Source organism: Corella eumyota, chromosome 2 (genome assembly GCF_963082875.1).
Source record: "Corella eumyota chromosome 2, kaCorEumy4.1, whole genome shotgun sequence".
In the NCBI taxonomy this organism is placed as follows: Eukaryota; Metazoa; Chordata; class Ascidiacea; order Phlebobranchia; family Corellidae; genus Corella; species Corella eumyota.
In genome coordinates, this window is record NC_137491.1 from 1,660,571 (window position 1) to 1,682,536 (window position 21,966).

The 21,966-nt window shown below is 26.2% G+C and overlaps 1 protein-coding gene across 1 annotated transcript; it reads left to right on the forward strand.

Moving 5' to 3' along the window:
* Positions 1–70: 70 nt before the first annotated feature.
* LOC145741953 (solute carrier family 35 member F5-like) lies at positions 71–7,531 on the forward strand. Its single transcript, XM_082559657.1, has 12 exons — positions 71–162; positions 375–572; positions 1,241–1,399; positions 2,803–2,865; positions 3,263–3,395; positions 3,786–3,916; positions 4,480–4,649; positions 5,004–5,191; positions 5,933–6,092; positions 6,264–6,354; positions 6,606–6,748; positions 7,052–7,531. The coding sequence occupies exons 2-12, from the start codon at positions 417–419 to the stop codon at positions 7,119–7,121; spliced, it is 1,464 nt and encodes a 487-aa protein (XP_082415783.1). The 5' UTR covers positions 71–162; positions 375–416; the 3' UTR covers positions 7,122–7,531.
* The last annotated feature ends 14,435 nt before the right edge of the window (positions 7,532–21,966 follow it).

Consider the following 21,966-nt stretch of genomic DNA (forward strand, 5'->3'; position numbering starts at 1 on the left):
TAACAAATTTATGCATAAATTTAATTTGCACAATTTTTAAATATATGTTAATTTTTTTGTGTTTTAATTCAGGTAATAGATATAAGTGTATATTAATTTAACTGAATTGAGAATAAGCCAAAGAAGATATAACATAATAAACACTGTAAATATAATATACAGGTAACTACTTTAAAATATATTTGTTTTTTTTTCGGCTATTTTATATAAAATTTAAATTGCCATTTTTTTGAGGGCTAATTTACTTAATTTTTCTAATTTTTTTTATATATTACTCAATTATTCATCCTTTAGTTACTATATTGATGTTTATGTTGTTTAGTTCAGTGTAGATTTTAGATTATTAAATAATTTAACTTGATATTTGTATTTAGATTTCTGATACAAAACAGAATTTAAAAAAGAAAAAAATTAAAATGGAAACTTCAGAAAATAAGAATCAATATTCTCAGAACAATGAAATAAAAACACCTTTAGTCTCAAAGCAGCAGAGCAGGCCAAGATTTTGTCTTGGAATATTTTTGTTATTATTAGTTGATCTAATATGGGTAGCATCATCCGAATTAACCAGGGTAAATTAAATTAAAAATTTTTTTTTTTTTTTTGTCAAAATTTTGTGCTCAAAATAGAAAATGGATTTAGAAGTTAAACTGTGTTAATTTTAAACTAAAATTTATCATTTATGGGACAACTTTTCAGTCTTAACAAAGGTTACTTTCAATATTGTTAAATAAATTTGTCGCCGATTTGGTATGTTATGTTAATTTATCGGCACTGTGGTGTAGTGGTAAGAACACTTGCTACACCACACATGAGGGTGTGGGTTCAATTCCCACTGATCTCATGCTGTAGCGCCCTTGAGTAAGGCGCTATAACCGGTATGAATTCCTGCTAAGCCAGCACCTAATCAAATATAGGGCAAATATAATCTATAGTATCCCAAACTGCCACAGGCAACTTGAGACTGGGTCGGGGTTACTGATGTTACTCTATGTTTAAGTCGCGCATTCGACTTTCCCACATCAAGGATAAATTTATATACAAATAATAAAAAATAATTTAGTAAAAACTTAATGGTATTGTCTAATAGATGTTTGCCTATTAGTTTTGAGATGCGTAGAGAAATATTTTAAAAGCACTTTAATAAAGGACAATATACAAAATAACTTAAAACACTTAAAAGTTAAAATTTAGAATATTAGTTTATTATTCATTTAAAAAATCTAAAATTATTTTCTAGTACATTTTCAAAGATGTTCACTTCAATAAACCTTACATGAGCACTTATATTAAAACTTCAATGTTTTCTATTTATTTGATCGGGTTTTTGATTTATTCACCCTGGAGAAGACAGTGTATTAGATGTGTATGTGATGATTACCCTGGGCAATATCAACTGGTAAGTATTGTGCTTACTTGTGGTTTTATATTACTTTAAGTTAATAGGTCTTGTGTTGTTGTAACTAGGGATGGGCTGAAATTTAAATTACTCGGATTCGACGAGCCCGAGTATTTTGTTGCGATACTCGGCTGAGTCCGAGTACTCGGTAATGACGTCATTTAACGTATATAACTGTTCATGAGAATCTTTCCCGCATAATTTTAAACTGCAAAATTTGCCAAAAAACACGTATTTATGGATTATAAATGTGTTTAACGTTGGCAAAACTACTAACCGCTAATAGCAATATCATTTTAAGTCCAAACAAAAATTTAAAAGTCTCAAATTTATTATGCGTAAAATTTTACAATGTAAAAGTGTATTTGTTGCGCAATCAGTGCTTAAATAATGTGATATAATTGAGAGTAGATTATAATTTATTAGAAAAAGGCAAACCTCGTGTTTTTTTATGTATAGTAAATCGTATACGATCTTAAATGACAAATTATTACTCGGCGTCCGAGTACTAAAAAATGCTCGACGAGCACGAGTACTAAAATATTCTTAATACTCGGGCCGAGTACTCGGACTCAGATTCGATTGGCCCATCCCTAGTTGTAACATATTTGAGCTATCTGTGAACGCCAAGCTTAATAGTGTGGCGTTGGTGCAGCTTGAACTCAAAACTATTTGGTATATTTAAGCTATATGTAAACGCCTGGCTCAAGGGTGAATAGTGCGGCATTGGTGCTACTCAAACCCGAAACCTTTTGGTATGTTTAAGCTATCTGTAAACGCCTGGCTCAAGGGTGAATAGTGTGGCATTGGTGCTACTCAAACCCGAAACCTTTTGGTATGTTTAAGTTATATGTAAATGCCAGTCTCAAAGGCGAATAGTGTGGCATTGGTGTGGCTCGAACCCAAAATCTTTTGGTTCAGAGTCTCATGCCATGACCAGTATACCCACATTTTTGCATTGGTGTTAACTTATTTAAATTTTGTATAGGAAGAGGCTAATAATATAAAAAAATATGTCTATCCCATTTGAGCCTTTTAAAATAAAAACTGTCAATTGTGGTGCTCGGGCAACTAACCACATAAAAATAATTACAACAATCAACTTGTAGTTTGCCTTATGAGTAAAAATATAATGTAAACAATACAGTAAATAAAACAATGACATAAGGGCTTACTATATAACCACTTTTGTATATCAGCTTCCTGTATATTATAATAGAATACAGATTGTTTACATTAAAGTAACAATAACAACAAAAATAAATAAGGAAATAAATAACAGTATAGGTGTTATGCTTATATTGATTAATACTAAAGCTTTATTTTGTATTTTTGATATTGCTGCCTAATTATCTTGAATATTTTTTTATATTGGGGATAAACTATATCTTATTTTCACATAGGTTGGTGAAACAGATACTGAGGACACTGATGATGGAGGAGATTTTCTACAAAATGATTTACTTGTAAGCTTAATTTAAAATTATCTATTGCCACCTTCAATATAACATTTTGAGTTTTTTTAACGCTATAAATGGTACAAACTCTTGCCAAGCCAAAAAAAACCATCAGCAGGTTTATTATTAGACAAATTTGATTAGTAATATCTCAACGGTTAAAATTTGATTATATCTCAACCGTTCAAAACTGGGTTGAGGTACCAAATGTTACTCTATGTTAAGATCATGAAGTCAACCTTGTTTATGGTATTATGATTAAAATGCTAAAGTTTAATTTATTGCAATTATTAACTTAATTAATTTCACATAAAAAGCATGGTAGAAAATATTAAAAACACTTAAATATTGACAACATATACTTATGTGTTTTCACCTTGATAAAAGTGTTTTAATTTTTAAACAGGGAGAATCAATTTACGTTCCGGCGAAACTACCTTCTGCTTCAGAGATGGAGAGTGAAGGTGAATCTGAAAAATATTCAAAAAGAAAACAGAAAGTGAAGTTTAGCAACATAATGGAAGTTAAACAACTAGATGGTATGTTTTATTTAACTTTTGAAGACTGTTTAATTTAATTTATATTACATATTCCTTTACACATTTTTATAATCTTTACCATTTCTACTACAATAAAGACTAAAAATTTTTAGTTATTTTATTGTTGTTATTTGGTAACGTTTACAAAAAGTCCTTGGTTTTTTTATGTTGTAGCATTCTTAGTATATAAACTGCTTTTTTTATTTTTTTTGTTAAGACCTAAAATGAAAATAACATTCACGAATTAGGAATTGTTATTAGGTCAATAGTATTCAAACCTTATAAAAAAACTTAAGCCTACATTAGAATAACAACAGTTACTCTATGTTTAGGATGCGAAGCTTTTTTTTATTAAGTTAAAATTATTATAAAATTATTTGTTTAATCCAGATTCCCAGGATGCCCAGATAGCTAGAATGAATTATGGAGCTGCATTGAGAGCCAAATTTTTAACGAAATCTAAAAATCAAAGTTTAAGCGTACAACAAATCGTCAGAATCAGTTTCGTGTTTACATTTATTGTAAGTTTTTCAAATATTTACAAAAAAATTTTTTTTTTTTTTTTTTAAATATAATTATGCAAAATTACCATTTTTAAATGCTATAATTTAAAAAAAAAAAAAAAAAAAAAATTGTCACAAAAAAAAAAAATAATTACAATTTAAATAATCTATGTATAATTGAAAATAAGTTTGTCAATTTAAAGTGCAAAGATGAATTATTGCTGGCAAATTTTAGATAAAATTGTGACCATATTTTGACAATTTAAAAGCCTGACCATAGGTGGCAGGCTAGCAACAAGTTATTCTAACCCATTAAATTTTAAATGACCGGTAATGTGGTTAAGCGGTCATTGCAGCGGACTACAAACCGAAAGGTTTCGGGTTCGAGCCGCACCATTGCCACGCTATTCTCCCTCAAGCCCGGCGTTTACAGATAGCTCAAAACACGTCATAACAGCACACCCTTCCCCAATAAAAAATATAAAATCTATCACCTTAAGGTGATATGGATAAAAAAAAAAAAAAAATTTAAATTAAACTTCATAGAATTATTAATTGTTAACTAGTTATCTTTTTTTTAGTTTTTTCTCGGTAATGTTGCCTACCAAGAAGCCCTAGCAGTCACACAAGTATCAGTTGTTAATATTTTATCAACCACATCAGGATTGTTTACTCTTATATTAGCCGGCATGTTTCCATCTTCCAATACTGACAAGTTCACTCTTTCTAAACTGTGTGCTGTACTGCTTTCGTGAGTTTTAAGTTTCTTGGTATATTTAGTAAATTTTTGTTTTACTTGAAAATTTTTAAGAAATAAATTCAATTTTTTTAGTTACTATAAACTATTTTAAATATATTAGGCCCCTTATATTTAATATATTAGGCCCTTATATCATATATTAGGCCCCTTTACAATAAATGATTTTCTAGAAATTTATGCATATAATTTTATATAAAGTAAACTTTTTAAATAATTTAGATTAAAAACTATATTTTTATCCAATTTTAAAACCCTAAATAAAAAACAAAATATTAAAAAAAAAAATTAAAAATCCATAATTATAAAACTTAAATATTAAAAACTGTTCTTTTTTTTACCCAACAGAATAGGTGGAATGGTGTTAATTGTGTTAAGCACAAATGATATTGACCCAAAACAATATTTATCACTGGATAACACAAATATAGGGGTACTATGGTCTTTATTAGGTGCTCTGTTGTATGCTGTATATCTTGTTCTGCTTAAAAAATCTGTGGGTGAAGAAGAACAACTGAGCGTTCCAATGTTTTTTGGTAAGTTGGATGTTTTTGTGTTTTATTTTACATATGTTCAAGACATTTTTATTTAATATTGTTGGTTGTTTGATATGTTGTATTTTTACATGAATTTTTTATTGTATGTTCAATTTTTAAACTTAATTTTATTGCAAAATAATTTCAAAACATCCTGAAAATTTTTTTTATTCTAAACAAACTTATTGGACCACATTTTTGTGATTTAAACAATGTAGGCAACATTTTAATAATTTTTGTAAAAATTTTAGCTTTTACATGTTTTTATAAACATTTAACATCAATGTTATGTAAGTGCCTAGCCTACTAAGAGGCATTGCAAATACCTATAAATTCTATTTTTAATCTATTGTTAAACATCGTTGAATTATTAACAAGTAAAGTTTATTTTTACATACACTTTTTAGTTTAAGTATTACTAAATTTTAATAACATTTGTTTGTTGTTATCTAAATTAAACTATAGGCTTTTAAACAAGGAATTTAAATAATTTTTATTTAAATTTTTTTTTGTATTACTGAAAGTGTCAGGAAGAAATATATAATTAACATTAAATTAAAAATAAAATAAAAAAATTTACAAAATTAATTCATGATTTAAAACATGCCATCATTATTTATTATGTATACATAATACTACAATAGATATATATGACATAGTCACCAGACCCAATCTGAAATAATTGTTCCAGTTTTAAAATTGTTACCTTTTAGAATAAAAAGTTGTAAACTTGTTTCACAGGTTTTGTTGGTATATTCTGTCTCGCTTTATTATGGCCTGGGATGGTTGGATTACATTACTTAGGCCTAGAAGTATTTGAATTACCAGACAAAACAACGGCCTTATTTGTGGTTGTTAATGGCTTAGTTGGAACTGTTATTTCGGAGCTGATGTGGCTATGGTAAGATTATATTATATGTTTATTGTTTTTGTGTGTTACATGTAAATAATGTAACCAAATTCACTTTTTATGATCTTTAATTTATGTATAGGCTATAAACTATTTCACTTTACATGAAATTTTTACTAAAATATTTTTTGAAATTAAGAAATTAAGTTTTAATATTTTTAGGGGTTGTTTGTTGACCTCATCACTGATTGGAACAATGTCCCTGAGTCTTACAATCCCACTTAGTATACTAATGGATATTCTTATTAGGAAGGTAATTGTTAAAATTGTATTAAAGATCCTTATACCTTGATAAAACAGTTTTTAAATATAAATAACCTGTATTATTTTTGTATTATTTAACTAGTTGTTTAGGTTGGCTAAAATGTAACAAAAAATAAAAACAACATTAAAAAAGCATGAACCGAATGTTTTACCTATTTTAGTTCACCAATTTGTTTATTTGTTTAAATGTTTAAATGTAGAGTTTTTTTTTTTAATAATTTAAATTTTAAATGTTTCAAGGTTGAATTTACTTGGATGTTTTATGTCGGAGTTATTCCAGTTTTTCTATCATTCATCGTTGTAACTTTTCTATCAAACAAATCTAACTCTGATCCAATTTTAACTTGTTTGAAAACAACTTTTTGTTGCAAGTGCAAGAAGAAGTAAGTTTAACAATTTATTTTTTGATATAAAATTAAATTGTTTTAACTAGGCACAAAAAAAAAGTAAGTTGTTGATACGGTCAGGATTGTAATTGTAATAATATGGTTGCAACTCTTAACTGATATTTGCAAGTAATAATTTACTCGCGGATGACAAAAACAGGCAGTTTTATGTATTTTGTAGGCCTTTAAGTTGTATATACATTGAATGATAGCTGTTGGCACATATTGATAATATACCCATTATAACATATTGTAAAAACACTTAAATTAATATTTTATAAATATATTTTTTATTTTTAGGAAAATAAAATACCAGAGTGACCAAGAAATACCATTAACACAAATGATGGTTGATGAGATTGACTCTTAACAACAAAAACTGGTTCTTTTTTAACCATATGTTAATACATTTGTTCTTTTGTTAACCATATATTGGTAAACTGGTTCTTTTTAACCACATATTAATAAACAATTTTTTTTAGCCATATAATAATACAATGGTTCTTTTCAACCATATATTAATAAAGTGGTTTCTTTTTACACCTTATGTAAATAAACTGGACTGTTTAAATGGTATGTTCTACTGTTAACCATTTTTTTTGAAACCCTTTTTTAGGCATTATTATAGAAGTACTGTGTTTTATCTTTGTGCTAAATTTGTATTTGTGTGTTTTTTAGTTTTATACACTTTTATATTAACACAAACACAAATAAATTTGAAATTATTTAAATGTACATTTTGCAAAACCCAAATACCATATTTTTATTAGCCATTTTCTATTTTTCAACCTACCTATTTGTTTATAAATAACTATTTGTAACTTACAAGTATTTAAATTGATAATTAAAATAAAGGTACGATGAATATAAAACCTGATACTTGAAAAGTGTTGCAATTTTTCTTTTAATTTTGTGCAATTCCTTTTTGTAACTTCTAATTTTTTAGTTTTTGCGCAGCCTTGACTTAGTTTTGTCGTTTTATTTTGTAGTAATTTTGTATTATTTATTTTTAATTGAAATAAAGATTTGAATATTTAGGATAAAAAATTATAAAAAAGTCTCTTTTAACAGCTTATATTTTAAATAAAGACAATTAACTTTAGTGTACTAGTGACGCTGCTATTCGTTAGCGCTTGCTTGTTAGGCATCCAGGAACAAAAACATATTTATTTATCCTTGAAGTGTAAAGGGTATCTTTATAACATTAGGTAACAATTCCCGACCTGGTCTTCATTTTTAAAATTAAAAAGTATAGTCTAGTAATGGCGTAATGACTTTAAGCAGTATAAATCAGTCGCAGGACAACGTGTGATAATCTTTAGTGTTATAACCTCTTTTAATTTTTTTAACGTAAGTAATAGATTTTGTTTATTGTCTATTTAAAAAAAAAAGATATTGAAATGTGTTTTTATATATAAAGTTAACGCAACATGTCCTCTTATACCAAATTTTTAACAAAACTCCTCATTGGCGCTTAAAACGTATTTCGCGCAGCTCAAAAAAATTTGTTTGTAAATTTTTGTCTACAAAAACGCGCCATTTTAGTGGCTCATTTTCTTTCTTTATCTTAAAAAGTAAGTATGTGAAATCAAGGATAATTTGTCTCGTTTTCAATATAATGAGCAATTTTTTCTTTTTTGTTTCTTTACATTATCCCACCGAAAATTAGAAACACATTTTTTTTCGGCGCAAAACTTAAAGCGTCTGAAGCTCCAATCTTAATTTGTATTTCTTTGAAAAAAGAGCGTTAATTACTCGTTTTTTAATTACGCGCCAAATTTTTAACAGTTTTTTCAGTTAAACCAGAAACGTGGCAACATTTTTTCATTTCGATTTCACAGTCACTGAGATCGCACGTGCTTTTAACTGTCAAAAAATTCGAAGAACACTCTAGAACAAATTCAAAATCTCAACTTCAACCAAACCAAGTTATTGAGCAAAGTGGATTGAGGCATCTGGGACTAAAACGTGATCGTGATTCGATGCAGCTGCGTTATGATGCGAAGGTTTGTGGTTGCTTTAATTGAGGTTTAATTAAAACTTTAAATAAAAGTGATTTAGTGACGTCATCACTCGTTACGTAAGCTCCTACCAATGTTAAATTACGCGGTTAAGAAAATGGTTATTAAACGATTTTGTTTGTTAATATTAAAGTAATTAAAAGGGTTTAAATTTAAGGTAATTGCATAAAATGTTAAAGTTGATAAACACATCGGTTGTTGTTGTGGTTGTTGCTGTCTTGTTGTTGCTGTATTGTTGTTGATTTGTTGTTGTTGTTGTGGTTGTTTTGATGATGTATGGTCGTTTTTGTTGTTGTTCAATGGTCGTTTTTGTTGTTGTTTAGAGTGTTGTATGGTCGTCTTTGTAGTTTTGTTGATATTTCTAAAGAGTTGTTTTTAAGTTGCGCGTTAGGTTTCGTTGTTGTTCGTTTTTTTTTCGGTTTAAGATGTGTTTATAAACAATAACAAAATGCTTTTACCAAAATTGGGTGAAATTCTAGTGGGTCACGTGATATTAACAAACCGGGTCGATTACGTAATCGTCGTATTTAATCACGTGGTTTAACTTGCGTCGGAGCTCACGCTAACGATTTATGACGTCACTAATCACTTTTATCAAAGTTTTAATTAAATTGAAGTTATCCAATCACATTCTGGAAGTTGAGTGACGTAATTGTTGACGGTTGTGGTCACTTGAGGTTTTATTTGCTGATTGATGCTCTGCGAGATAACATAATGACGTCACCAGGACTCTGCCACGTACAATATCGTGACGTCACTGTAACTCGCTGTCATGACATTACTGGGACTTTGCAACGCTCGCCGGTGTGACGTCACTGGGACTTTGTCGCGCTCACTGTCGTGACGTCACTGGGACTTTGCCACGCTCGCTGTCGTGACGTCATTAAAACTTTGCCACGCTCGCTGTCGTGACGTCACTGGAACTTTTCTACGCTCGCTGTCGTGACGTCACTGGGACTTTTTTACGCTCGCTGTCGTGACGTCACTGGGACTTTTCTACGCTCGCTGTCGTGACGTCACTGGGACTTTCCTACGCTCGCTGTCGTGACGTCACTGGGACTTTTCTACGCTCGCTGTCGTGACGTCACTGGGACTTTGCTACGCTCGTTGTCGTGACGTCACTGGGACTTTGCCACGCTCGTTGTCGTGACGTCACTGGGACTTTGCCACGCTTGCTGTCGTGACGTCACTGGGACTTTGTCACGCTCGCTGTCGTGACGTCACAATAACCACGTCGTCAATGACTAGTCGTTAAAATAGTCAAAGTGGTTATTGTTGTGGAGAGGTTGGCTGGATCGATTCCAAATATAAAAATGCAAACCGACGGCTAGGGTCGGAACCGACGTCCAGTGTCGGGCAAGAAACGAAGATTGGGATGGAAGTGGATTGGCAGTGCAGTGGAGGAATGGATTTGTAGAAGGAGCATAAACTCGCTGTCAACAACTTTTGTGTTGTTGACAGTGGTGAGTCTAAACTAAAGTTTTACTTGCTTCCAGTGTATTTAATGTCAATCACATCTTTCTATCTTAACTAAATAGGGCTGCAACACTTAACTTACCATACATCCTTGAGCAAATTCAGCACTACGTGATTTTGCAATGATGGGGTTACAAAAATTAGGTCGCTTCTCAGTCCCATATTTGTCCCCGCAGGTCCCTGGTTTCACACATGTCGTAAAAATATTAAAAAACAAACTAGGCCCGGTGCTGTGTTGAGGTGTGGGTAAGACCCTCGTAGTGCCACAGCACCATAAACTTTAGACACACTTTGATTTAAATTTCCCCTTCAATGTATGGTAAGGTGTTGCAGCCTTTTGCCCGTTAATTTACACACAATAATTAATAAAGAGTGTGCGAAATTTTAATGCGTTTAAAACTCTTCTAATTAATTGTTTTCACTTAATTAATTGTTGGAGATGGAGATCATTTTTACATTTTGAAATCGAACTCGTTTGGAGATTTGAGATCACAACTAAGGTAAAAGAACTGGCAAAATTGTCAGTTTCTTCTTGATTTGTAATTATCTGTGCAAATCCTTTTCTCATTATCTTTAACATATTGTATTTTTCGTGGCTATTTGTGTCACAAAATTTTCGTGGATTGGGCCACATTTTTATTTGTGGTATCTCTTTACCGCTGTCTAGGGAACGGAACGCATAAACCAACTATCGACTGCTTTAAAATAGGGGTAGGCGTTCCGACGAAAAATGAAAATCGAAGTTAAAATTAAAAAAACATTTTTTTTTATATTTCACAACACTTAGGTACACAACTCGCACACTCACTTAGGTTAGGACTATCGAGATGTTGGTGACCTTGACGTGGTTCGATGGCTTAAAAAAAGGAGCATACACTAAAAAAATCCTAAATTTTAGGATAATAAATGTTACGTTAATTTAAAATGATATTTTTGGATAAAATTTTAATATTATTTTTACTGTTAGAAAACAAATTAAATGAAAAGTATTTTTGTGTATGCTCTTTTTCACAAACAACCAACCAAATACCCAATAATTTAAAATCTAATTTCCAGACAAAATTTAAATAAGAAGTGGAACAACTTTAACTTTCAGTTTTTAAATATTTTAAAGGTAAATATATCTGTTAATAAACAGTTTATTTTTAATTTGTAATCGTTAAAAAATAATTGCATATCATCAACTTTTGGAGTAAAACAAATTGTAATATAAAGTGTTTTAAATTAGTTTCCAATATTTTACAGATAATAATATCTATTAATTACCAATAATCAATTAAAAAATAATTATTTTTATACTTACATTTTGAATCCTTAAAACTCTAGAAATCGAACAAATTGTAATTAAAAAAGATTTTAAAATATTTTATTTTTATAGATGTTGTTATTGGTTTACCTTTGACCTTTCTTTGTGGCCTCATTGTCTATGACGTCAAGAACCATTTGAAGTCATAACATAATTGTAGAAGATCGATTAGTAACCTAACCTTACGTGTGCAAAGCATCGACTGTCATCAACGATGATTAAACAGTGCTATCATTATGACATCAAAAATCTCATACTAGCCGTTTTCTTCTTTGACGTCATATACATAAAAGTGACGTCATCGAACTGTGTCAATAGTGACGTCATCGAACTGTGTCAATAGTGACGTCATCGAACTGTCTCAATAGTGACGTCATCGAACTGTGTTAATAGTGACGTCATCGAACTGTGTCAATAGTGACGTCATCGAACTGTGTCAATAGTGACGTCAACGAACTGTGTCAATAGTGACGTCAACGAACTGTCTCAATAGTGACGTCATCTAACTGTGTTAATAGTGACGTCATCAAACAGATATACAATTGTTAGTTACAGTTAAACTGATTTTGTTTATTTTTTTAACTTTTATTTTTTCAATACTGTTACATTCATCGTCGCTCTAGTTAAAAATGTTCGATTGTTTTGTTTAATAAAAGATCTTGAAGAAATTTTAAATACCACTAGAATTTTGAGAAAATAAGATTTTATAAATTTAGTCATTTCATATCAAAACATGCAAATGTTATGGTGTTGTATTTATTAGGTTACATCTATCAGAAGTTTTTACAAACAATTTGCAGTAAAAATAATAAATAAAAGATAATAAAAGTTATTTAAAAAAACAAATGGTATTTAAATTAAAAGCACAATAAAAATAAAATTTTATTTTGAAGTGGCCTCCAATGGTTTTAAACCAACGACTTTATCTATACATAGGCCTACAGATTCTGGCAACTTGTGTAAAATTAAAAAACGTAAACAAAGTAGTTCTGCTCGACTGGTTTAGATTCTTATCAGCTGATGTTTTGCGTGGCTAGGGAGATATATCAATGTGATGTACATAAATAATTCTAACATATATTTAAATATAAATAAGTTTGTTTTTCCTATGTCTGTAAAAGATTAAAGTTTCTTTATAGAAATAAGTAGTTTAACATAGGTAGCATACAAGGTACAGGGATTTAGGCTTGATCCTCAAACCAAACTGTCAATAAATAAAATATCGAAGTCAGTTCAGAAAAAGTGTGCAATGGGTAAACGTTTGACAAAATAATAACGCGTAAATGTTTTATGCAAATAAATAACTTCTAAACAAATTTCTTATAATCTATAAGTAACAGATAATTTTCTATAATATTTTGGAGGTACGAGTTTCTTCAAATTTGTTTATAATTAAAAACGAAAATGGAAACAAATAATGTGAAATAGCAAAAAGTTGATTTTACCAAATACAAGCTTATATTAAAAGGTTAAATTTTAAGACTCAAAAAATAACTAATTCAATCTAAAAAACTTTTGCAACTCGCTTCATCGAATTAAATATGTGATATTACAACCTAAGAGCAAGGGTATATGTACATTTTTTATCACGCGTATTAACTAATATACAACGATACCATATTTAAAAACTTATATTTCCATTGACGCTTTGTTAAAAAAATAGGTCGTGTTAGTTTTATAAATTAACTAAAATATTTTTAAATATAGTGAACCTACTTGTATCGAAATATTAATACACAGTAAAGTTATTACTTTTTTATTAAAAATGTGCAAAGTCTTAAAACTTAAAATTGAATATTTTAATAGAATCGCATTGGCCCAGTAAACATTCAAAATAAAAAAAATTAAAAATATTTTTATTAAAACAAAAGTTAGGGCAATTTTATATTTCCGAGTATAAGCTTACTTACAGTCTTATTTAACTTGTTAAAAAAATATTTTTTTTAGGGATTCTGACATAATTTCATTGCAGCCCTACATATCAGCTACGATAGCTCCTCGTTAAGGCTTCTTTCTTGTAAACGAAATACCGTAGGTTCGAACCCGGAGAAGCTTGATCAAATCAATTTTTTTATAAATAACATGTGCTCACCCGAGCGTAACTAATTGGTCACGTAACCAATTAGCGTTTTTTGATTAATTAAATTTAACATTTTTTGTTGTAAATATTATGTGATCTTACGTTTATTACATTTTTACGTCTATTACATTTTCACGAACATTTTTAGCCATTGTACATTTGTTTATTATAGTTCAAAATCTTAAATTTTAAGTGATGGTTTACTATTATATTAAAAAAATAAAAACGTGATAAAAATTAATCTTTTTGTTTTTATTATACTTTAGTCTTTAGTTTATTAAAAAGTTAAGATTAAAATTTTGTGTTCAAAGATTAGTTATTAGTTTTTTTATAATGTCAATACTGAAAATTGATTTTCAAAATTAATTTTGGTTTTTATTATTAAATATTTATGGTTTAATTGGGTCACGTGATATTTTTGACCAATGATATTGCATACAAATTTTTCAAAAAAAATAAATTTTTAAATCGAAAAATAATTATTCTGTTAGAACGGCACAGGTCCAATTAACATATTTACAAAATATTTTTTGAAAATATTAATATTCATAAAAGTTATGACACTTTTATTAAAAATTGCTAAATTTTTAAAACTTAAAATATTATATTTTATTAGACGCGCATTGGTCTAACTAACATTCAAAATAAAACATTTCACAAAAATTTTTAGTAGAAAAAAAGTTTGAGCTAATTTTTATTTTGGGTTTAATTAGGTCACGTGATATTTTTGACCAATAATATTGCATACAAATTTAAAAAAAAAAAATTAAAATTTTAAATAAAAAAATAAGTGTTTTGTTAGAACCGCACGGGTCCAATTAACATGTTTACAAAATATTTTTTGAAAATATTAATATTCATAAAAGTTATGACACTTTTATTAAAAATTTATGAAATCTCAAAACTTAAAATATTATCTTGTATTAGACGCGCATTGGCCTAACTAACATTCAAGATAAAACATTTTGCAAAAATTTTCAGTAAAAAAAAAGTTTGACCTTATTTTTATTTTTGGTTTAATTGGGTCACGTGATATTTTTGACCAATGATATTGCATACAAATTTTTTGAAAAAAATTAAAAATTTTAAATCGAAAAATAATTGTTTTATTGGAACTGTACAGGTCCAATTAACATGTTTACAAAATATTTTTTGAAAATATTAATATTCATAAAAGTTATGACACTTTTATTAAAAATTGCTGAATTCTCAAAACTTAAAATATTATATTTTATTAGACGCGCATTGGTCTAACTAACATTCAAGATAAAACATTTCACAAAAATTTTTAGTAGAAAAAAAGTTACAGCTAATTTGTATTTTGGGTTTAATTAGGTCACGTGATATTTTTGACCAATAATATTGCATACAAATTTTTAAAAAAAAATTAAAATTTTAAATCAAAAAATAATTGTTCTGTTAGAACCGCACGGGTCCAATTAACATGTTTACAAAATATTTTTTGAAAATATTAATATTCATAAAAGTTATGACACTTTTATTAAATATTTTTGAAATCTCAAAACTTAAAATATTATATTTTAATAGACGTGCATTGGCCTAACTAACATTCAAGATAAAACATTTCGCAAAAGTTTTCAGTAGAAAAAAAGTTTGAGCTAATTTTTATTTTGGGTTTAATTAGGTCACGTGATATTTTTGACCAATAATATTGCATAAAAATTTAAAAAAAAAAAATTAAAATTTTAAATCAAAAAATAATTGTTCTGTTAAAACTGCACGGGTCCAATTAACATGTTTACAAAATATTTTTTGAAAATATTGATATTCATAAAAGTTATGACACTTTTATTAAAAATTTATGAAATCTCAAAACCTAAAATATTATATTTTATAAGACGCGCATTGGTCTAACTAACATTCAAAATAAAACATTTCACAAAAATTTTTAGTAGAAAAAAAGTTACAGCTAATTTTTATTTTGGGTTTAATTAGGTCACGTGATATTTTTGACCAATAATATTGCATACAAATTAAAAAAAAAAATTAAAATTTTAAATCAAAAAATAATTGTTATGTTAGAACCACACGGGTCTAATTAACATGTTTACAAAATATTTTTTGAAAATATTAATATTCATAAAAGTTATGACACTTTTATTAAATATTTTTGAAATCTCAAAACTTAAAATATTATATTTTATTAGACGTGCATTGGCCTAACTAACATTCAAGATAAAACATTTTGCAAAAATTTTTAGTAGAAAAAAAGATTGTGCTAATTTTTATTTTGGGTTTAATTAGGTCACGTGATATTTTTGACCAATAATATTACATACAAATTTAAAAAAAAAAAATTAAAATTTTAAATCAAAAAATAATTGTTCTGTTAGAACCGCACGGGTCCAATTAACATGTTTACAAAATATTTTTTTAAAAATATTAATATTCATAAAAGTTATGACACTTTTATTAAAAATTTATAAAATCTCAAAACTTAAAATATTATCTTTTATTAGACGCGCATTGGCCTAACTTACATTCAAGATAAAACATTTCGCAAAAATTTTCAGTAGAAAAAAAGTTTGAGCTAATTTTTATTCTGGGTTTAATTAGGTCACGTGATATTTTTGACCAATAATATTGCATACAAATTTTTTGAAAAAAATTGAAAATTTTAAATCGAAAAATAATTGTTTTATTGAAACTGTACAGGTCCATTTAACATATTTACAAAATATTTTTTGAAAATATTAATATTCATAAAAGTTATGACACTTTTATTAAAAATTGCTGAATTCTCAAAACCTAAAATATTATATTTTATTAGACGCGCATTGGTCTAACTAACATTCAAGATAAAACATTTCACAAAAATTTTCAGTAAAAAAAAAAGTTTGAGCTAATTTTTATTTTGGGTTTAATTAGGTCACGTGATATTTTTGACCAATGATATTGCATACAAATTTTTTGAAAAAAATTAAAAATTTTAAATCGAAAAATAATTGTTTTATTGGAACTGTACAGGTCCAATTAACATATTTACAAAATATTTTTTGAAAATAATAATATTCATAAAAGTTATGACACTTTTATTAAAAATTTATGAATTCTCAAAACTTAAAATATTATATTTTATTAGACGCGCATTGGTCTAACTAACATTCAAGATAAAACACTTCACAAAAATTTTTAGTAGAAAAAAATTACAGCTAATTTGTATTTTGGGTTTAATTAGGTCACGTGATATTTTTGACCAATAATATTGCATACAAATTTTTAAAAAAAATTAAAATTTTAAATCAAAAAATAATTGTTCTGTTAATACCGCACGGGTCCAATTAACATGTTTACAAAATATTTTTTGAAAATATTAATATTCATAAAAGTTATGACACTTTTATTAAATATTTTTGAAATCTCAAAACTTAAAATATTATATTTTAATAGACGTGCATTGGCCTAACTAACATTCAAGATAAAACATTTCGCAAAAATTTTCAGTAGAAAAAAAGTTTGAGCTAATTTTTATTTTGGGTTTAATTAGGTCACGTGATATTTTTGACCAATAATATTGCATACAAATTTAAAAAAAAAAATTAAAATTTTAAATCAAAAAATAAGTGTTCTGTTAGAACCGCACGGGTCCAATTAACATGTTTACAAAATATTTTTTGAAAATATTAATATTCATAAAAGTTATGACACTTTTATTAAATATTTTTGAAATCTCAAAACTTAAAATATTATATTTTATTAGACGCGCATTGGCCTAACTAACATTCAAGATAAAACTTTTCGCAAAAATTTTCAGTAGAAAAAAAGTTTGAGATAATTTTTATTTTGGGTTTAATTAGGTCACGTGATATTTTTGACCAATGATATTGCATACAAATTTTTTGAAAAAAATAAAAAATTTCAAATCAAAAAATAATTGTTTTATTGAAACTGTACAGGTCCAATTAACATGTTTACAAAATATTTTTTGAAAATATTAATATTCATAAAAGTTATGACACTTTTATTAAAAATTTATAAAATCTCAAAACTTAAAATATTATATTTTATTAGACGCGCATTGGCCTAACTAACATTCAAGATAAAACATTTCGCAAAAATTTTCAGTAGAAAAAAAGTTTGAGCTAATTTTTAATTTGGGTTTAATTAGGTCACGTGATATTTTTGACCAATGATATTGCATATCAATTTAAAAAAAAAAATAAAAAATTTTAAATTAAATAATAATTGTTTTATTGGAACTGTACAGATCCAATTAACATGTTTACAAAATATTTTTTGAAAATATTAATATTCATAAAAGTTATGACACTTTTATTAAAAATTTATGAAATCTCAAAACTTAAAATATTATATTTTATTAGACGCGCATTGGCCTAACTAACATTCAAGATAAAACATTTCGCAAAAATTTTCAGTAAAAAAAAAGTTTGACCTTATTTTTATTTTTGGTTTAATTAGGTCACGTGATATTTTTAACCAATAACAATGCATACAAATTTTTTTTTTAAAAAAATTAAAATTTTAAATCAAAAAATAATTGTTCTGTTAGAACCGCACGGGTCCAATTAACAAGTTTACAAAATATTTTTTGAAAATATTAATATTCATAAAAGTTATGATACTTTTATTAAAAATTGCTGAATGTTTAAAACTTAAAATATTATATTTTATTAGACGCGCATTGGTCTTACTAACATTCAAGATAAAACATTTCACAAAAATTTTTAGTAGAAAAAAAGTTACAGCTAATTTTTATTTTGGGTTTAATTAGGTCACGTGATATTTTTGACCAATAATATTGCATACAAATTTTTTAAAAAAAAATTAAAATTTTAAATCAAAAAATAATTGTTCTGTTAGAACCGCACGGGTCAAATTAACATGTTTACAAAATATTTTATGTAATATTAATATTCATAAAAGTTATGACACTTTTATTAAAAATTTATAAAATTCCAAAACTTAAAATATTATATTTTATTAGACGCACATTGGCCTAACTAACATTCAAGATAAAACATTTCGAAAAAATTTTCAGTAGAAAAAAAGTTATAGCTAATTTTTATTTTGGGTTTAATTAGGTCACGTGATATTTTTGACCAATGATATTGCATATAAATTTAAAAAAAAAATAAAAAATTTAAATCAAAAAATAATTGTTTTATTGGAACTGTGCAGATCCAATTAACATGTTTACAAAATATTTTTTGAAAATATTAATATTCATAAAAGTTATGACACTTTTATTAAAAATTTATGAAATCTCAAAACTTGAAATATTATATTTTATTAGACGCGCATTGGCCTAACTAACATTCAAGATAAAACATTTCGCAAAAATTTTCAGTAGAAAAAAAGTTTGAGCTAATTTTTATTTTGGGTTTAATTAGGTCACGTGATATTTTTGACCAATGATATTGCATATAAATTTAAAAAAAAAAATTAAAATTTTAAATCAAAAAATAATTGTTCTGTTAGAACCGCGCGGGTCCAATTAACATGTTTACAAAATATTTTTTAAAAATATTAATATTCATAAAAGTTATGACACTTTTATTAAAAATTGATGAAGTCTCAAAACTTAAAATATTATCTTTTATAAGACGCGCATTGGCCTAACTAACATTCAAGATAAAACATTTCGCAAAAATTTTCAGTAAAAAAAAAGTTTGAGCTAATTTTTATTTTGGGTTTAATTAGGTCACGTGATATTTTTAACCAATAACAATGCATACAAATTTTTTTTTTTTAAAATTAAAATTTTAAATCAAAAAATAATTGTTCTGTTAGAACCGCACGGGTCCAATTAACATGTTTACAAAATATTTTTTGAAAATATTAATATTCATAAAAGTTATGATACTTTTATTAAAAATTGCTGAATTTTTAAAACTTAAAATATTATATTTTATTAGACGCGCATTGGTCTAACTAACATTCAAGATAAAACATTTCACAAAAATTTTTAGTAGAAAAAAAGTTACAGCTAATTTTTATTTTGGGTTTAATTAGGTCACGTGATATTTTTGACCAATGATATTGCATACAAATTTTTTAAAAAAAATAAAAAATTTTAAATCGAAAAATAATTGTTTTATTGAAACTGTACAGGTCCAATTAACATGTTTACAAAATATTTTTTAAAAATATTAATATTCATAAAAGTTATGACACTTTTATTAAAAATTTATGAAATCTCAAAACTTAAAATATTATATTTTATTAGACGCGCATTGGCCTAACTAACATTCAAGATAAAACATTTCACAAAAATTTTTAGTAGAAAAAAAGTTACAGCTAATTTTTATTTTGGGTTTAATTAGGTCACGTGATATTTTTGACCAATAATATTGCATACAAATTTTTTAAAAAAAATTTTAAATTTTAAATCAAAAAATAATTGTTCTGTTAGAACCGCACAGGTCCAATTAAAATGTTTACAAAATATTTTTTGAAAATATTAATATTCATAAAAGTTATGACACTTTTATTAAAAATTTATGAAATCTCAAAACTTAAAATATTATATTTTATTAGACGCGCATTGGCCTAACTAACATTCAAGATCAAACATTTCGCAAAAATTTTCAGTAGAAAAAAAGTTTGAGCTAATTTTTATTTTGGGTTTAATTAGGTCACGTGATATTTTTGACCAATAATATTGCATATAAATTTTAAAAAAAAAATAAAAAATTTTAAATCAAAAAATAATTGTTTTATTGGAACTGTACAGATCCAACTAACATGTTTACAAAATATTTTTTGAAAATATTAATATTCATAAAAGTTATGATACTTTTATTAAAAATTGCTGAATTTTTAAAACTTAAAATATTATATTTTATTAGACGCGCATTGGTCTTACTAACATTCAAGATAAAACATTTCACAAAAATTTTCAGTAGAAAAAAAGTTTGAGCTAATTTTTATTTTGGGTTTAATTAGGTCACGTGATGTTTTTGACCAATAATTATTGCATACAAATTTTTTTTAAAAAAATTAAAATTTTAAATCAAAAAATAATTGTTCTGTTAGAACCGCACGGGTCCAATTAACATGTTTACAAAATATTTTTTGAAAATATTAATATTCATAAAAGTTATGACACTTTTATTAAAAATTGATGAAGTCTCAAAACTTAAAATATTATATTTTATTAGACGCGCATTGTCCTAACTAACATTCAAGATAAAACATTTCACAAAAATTTTTAGTAGAAAAAAAGTTACAGCTAATTTTTATTTTGGATTTAATTAGGTCACGTGATATTTTTGACCAATGATATTGCATATCAATTTAAAAAAAAAAATAAAAAATTTTAAATCGAAAAATAATTGCTTTATTGAAACTGTACAGGTCCAATTAACATGTTTACAAAATATTTTTTAAAAATATTAATATTCATAAAAGTTATGACACTTTTATTAAAAATTTATGAAATCTCAAAACTTAAAATATTATATTTTATTAGACGCGCATTGGCCTAACTAACATTCAGGATAAAACATTTCACAAAAATTTTTAGTAGAAAAAAAGTTACAGCTAATTTTTATTTTGGGTTTAATTAGGTCACGTGATATTTTTGACCAATAATATTGCATACAAATTTTTTTAAAAAAAATTAAAATTTTAAATTAAAAAATAATTGTTCTGTTAGAACCGCACAGGTCCAATTAACATGTTTACAAAATATTTTTTGAAAATATTAATATTCATAAAAGTTATGACACTTTTATTAAAAATTTATGAAATCTCAAAACTTAAAATATTATATTTTATTAGACGCGCATTGGCCTAACTAACTCTCAAGATAAAACATTTCGCAAAAATTTTCAGTAGAAAAAAAGTTTGAGCTAATTTTTATTTTGGGTTTAATTAGGTCACGTGATATTTTTGACCAATAATATTGCATATAAATTTTAAAAAAAAAATAAAAAATTTTAAATCAAAAAATAATTGTTTTATTGGAACTGTACAGATCCAATTAACATGTTTACGAAATCTTTTTTGAAAATATTAATATTCATAAAAGTTATGACACTTTTATTAAAAATTTATGAAATCTCAAAACTTAAAATATTATATTTTATTAGACGCGCATTGGCCTAACTAACATTCAAGATAAAACATTTCAAAAAAATTTTTAGTAGAAAAAAAGTTACAGCTAATTTTTATTTTGGGTTTAATTAGGTCACGTGATATTTTTGACCAATAATATTGCATACAAATTTTTTTAAAAAAAATTAAAATTTTAAATTAAAAAATAATTGTTCTGTTAGAACCGCACAGGTCCAATTAACATGTTTACAAAATATTTTTTGAAAATATTAATATTCATAAAAGTTATGAC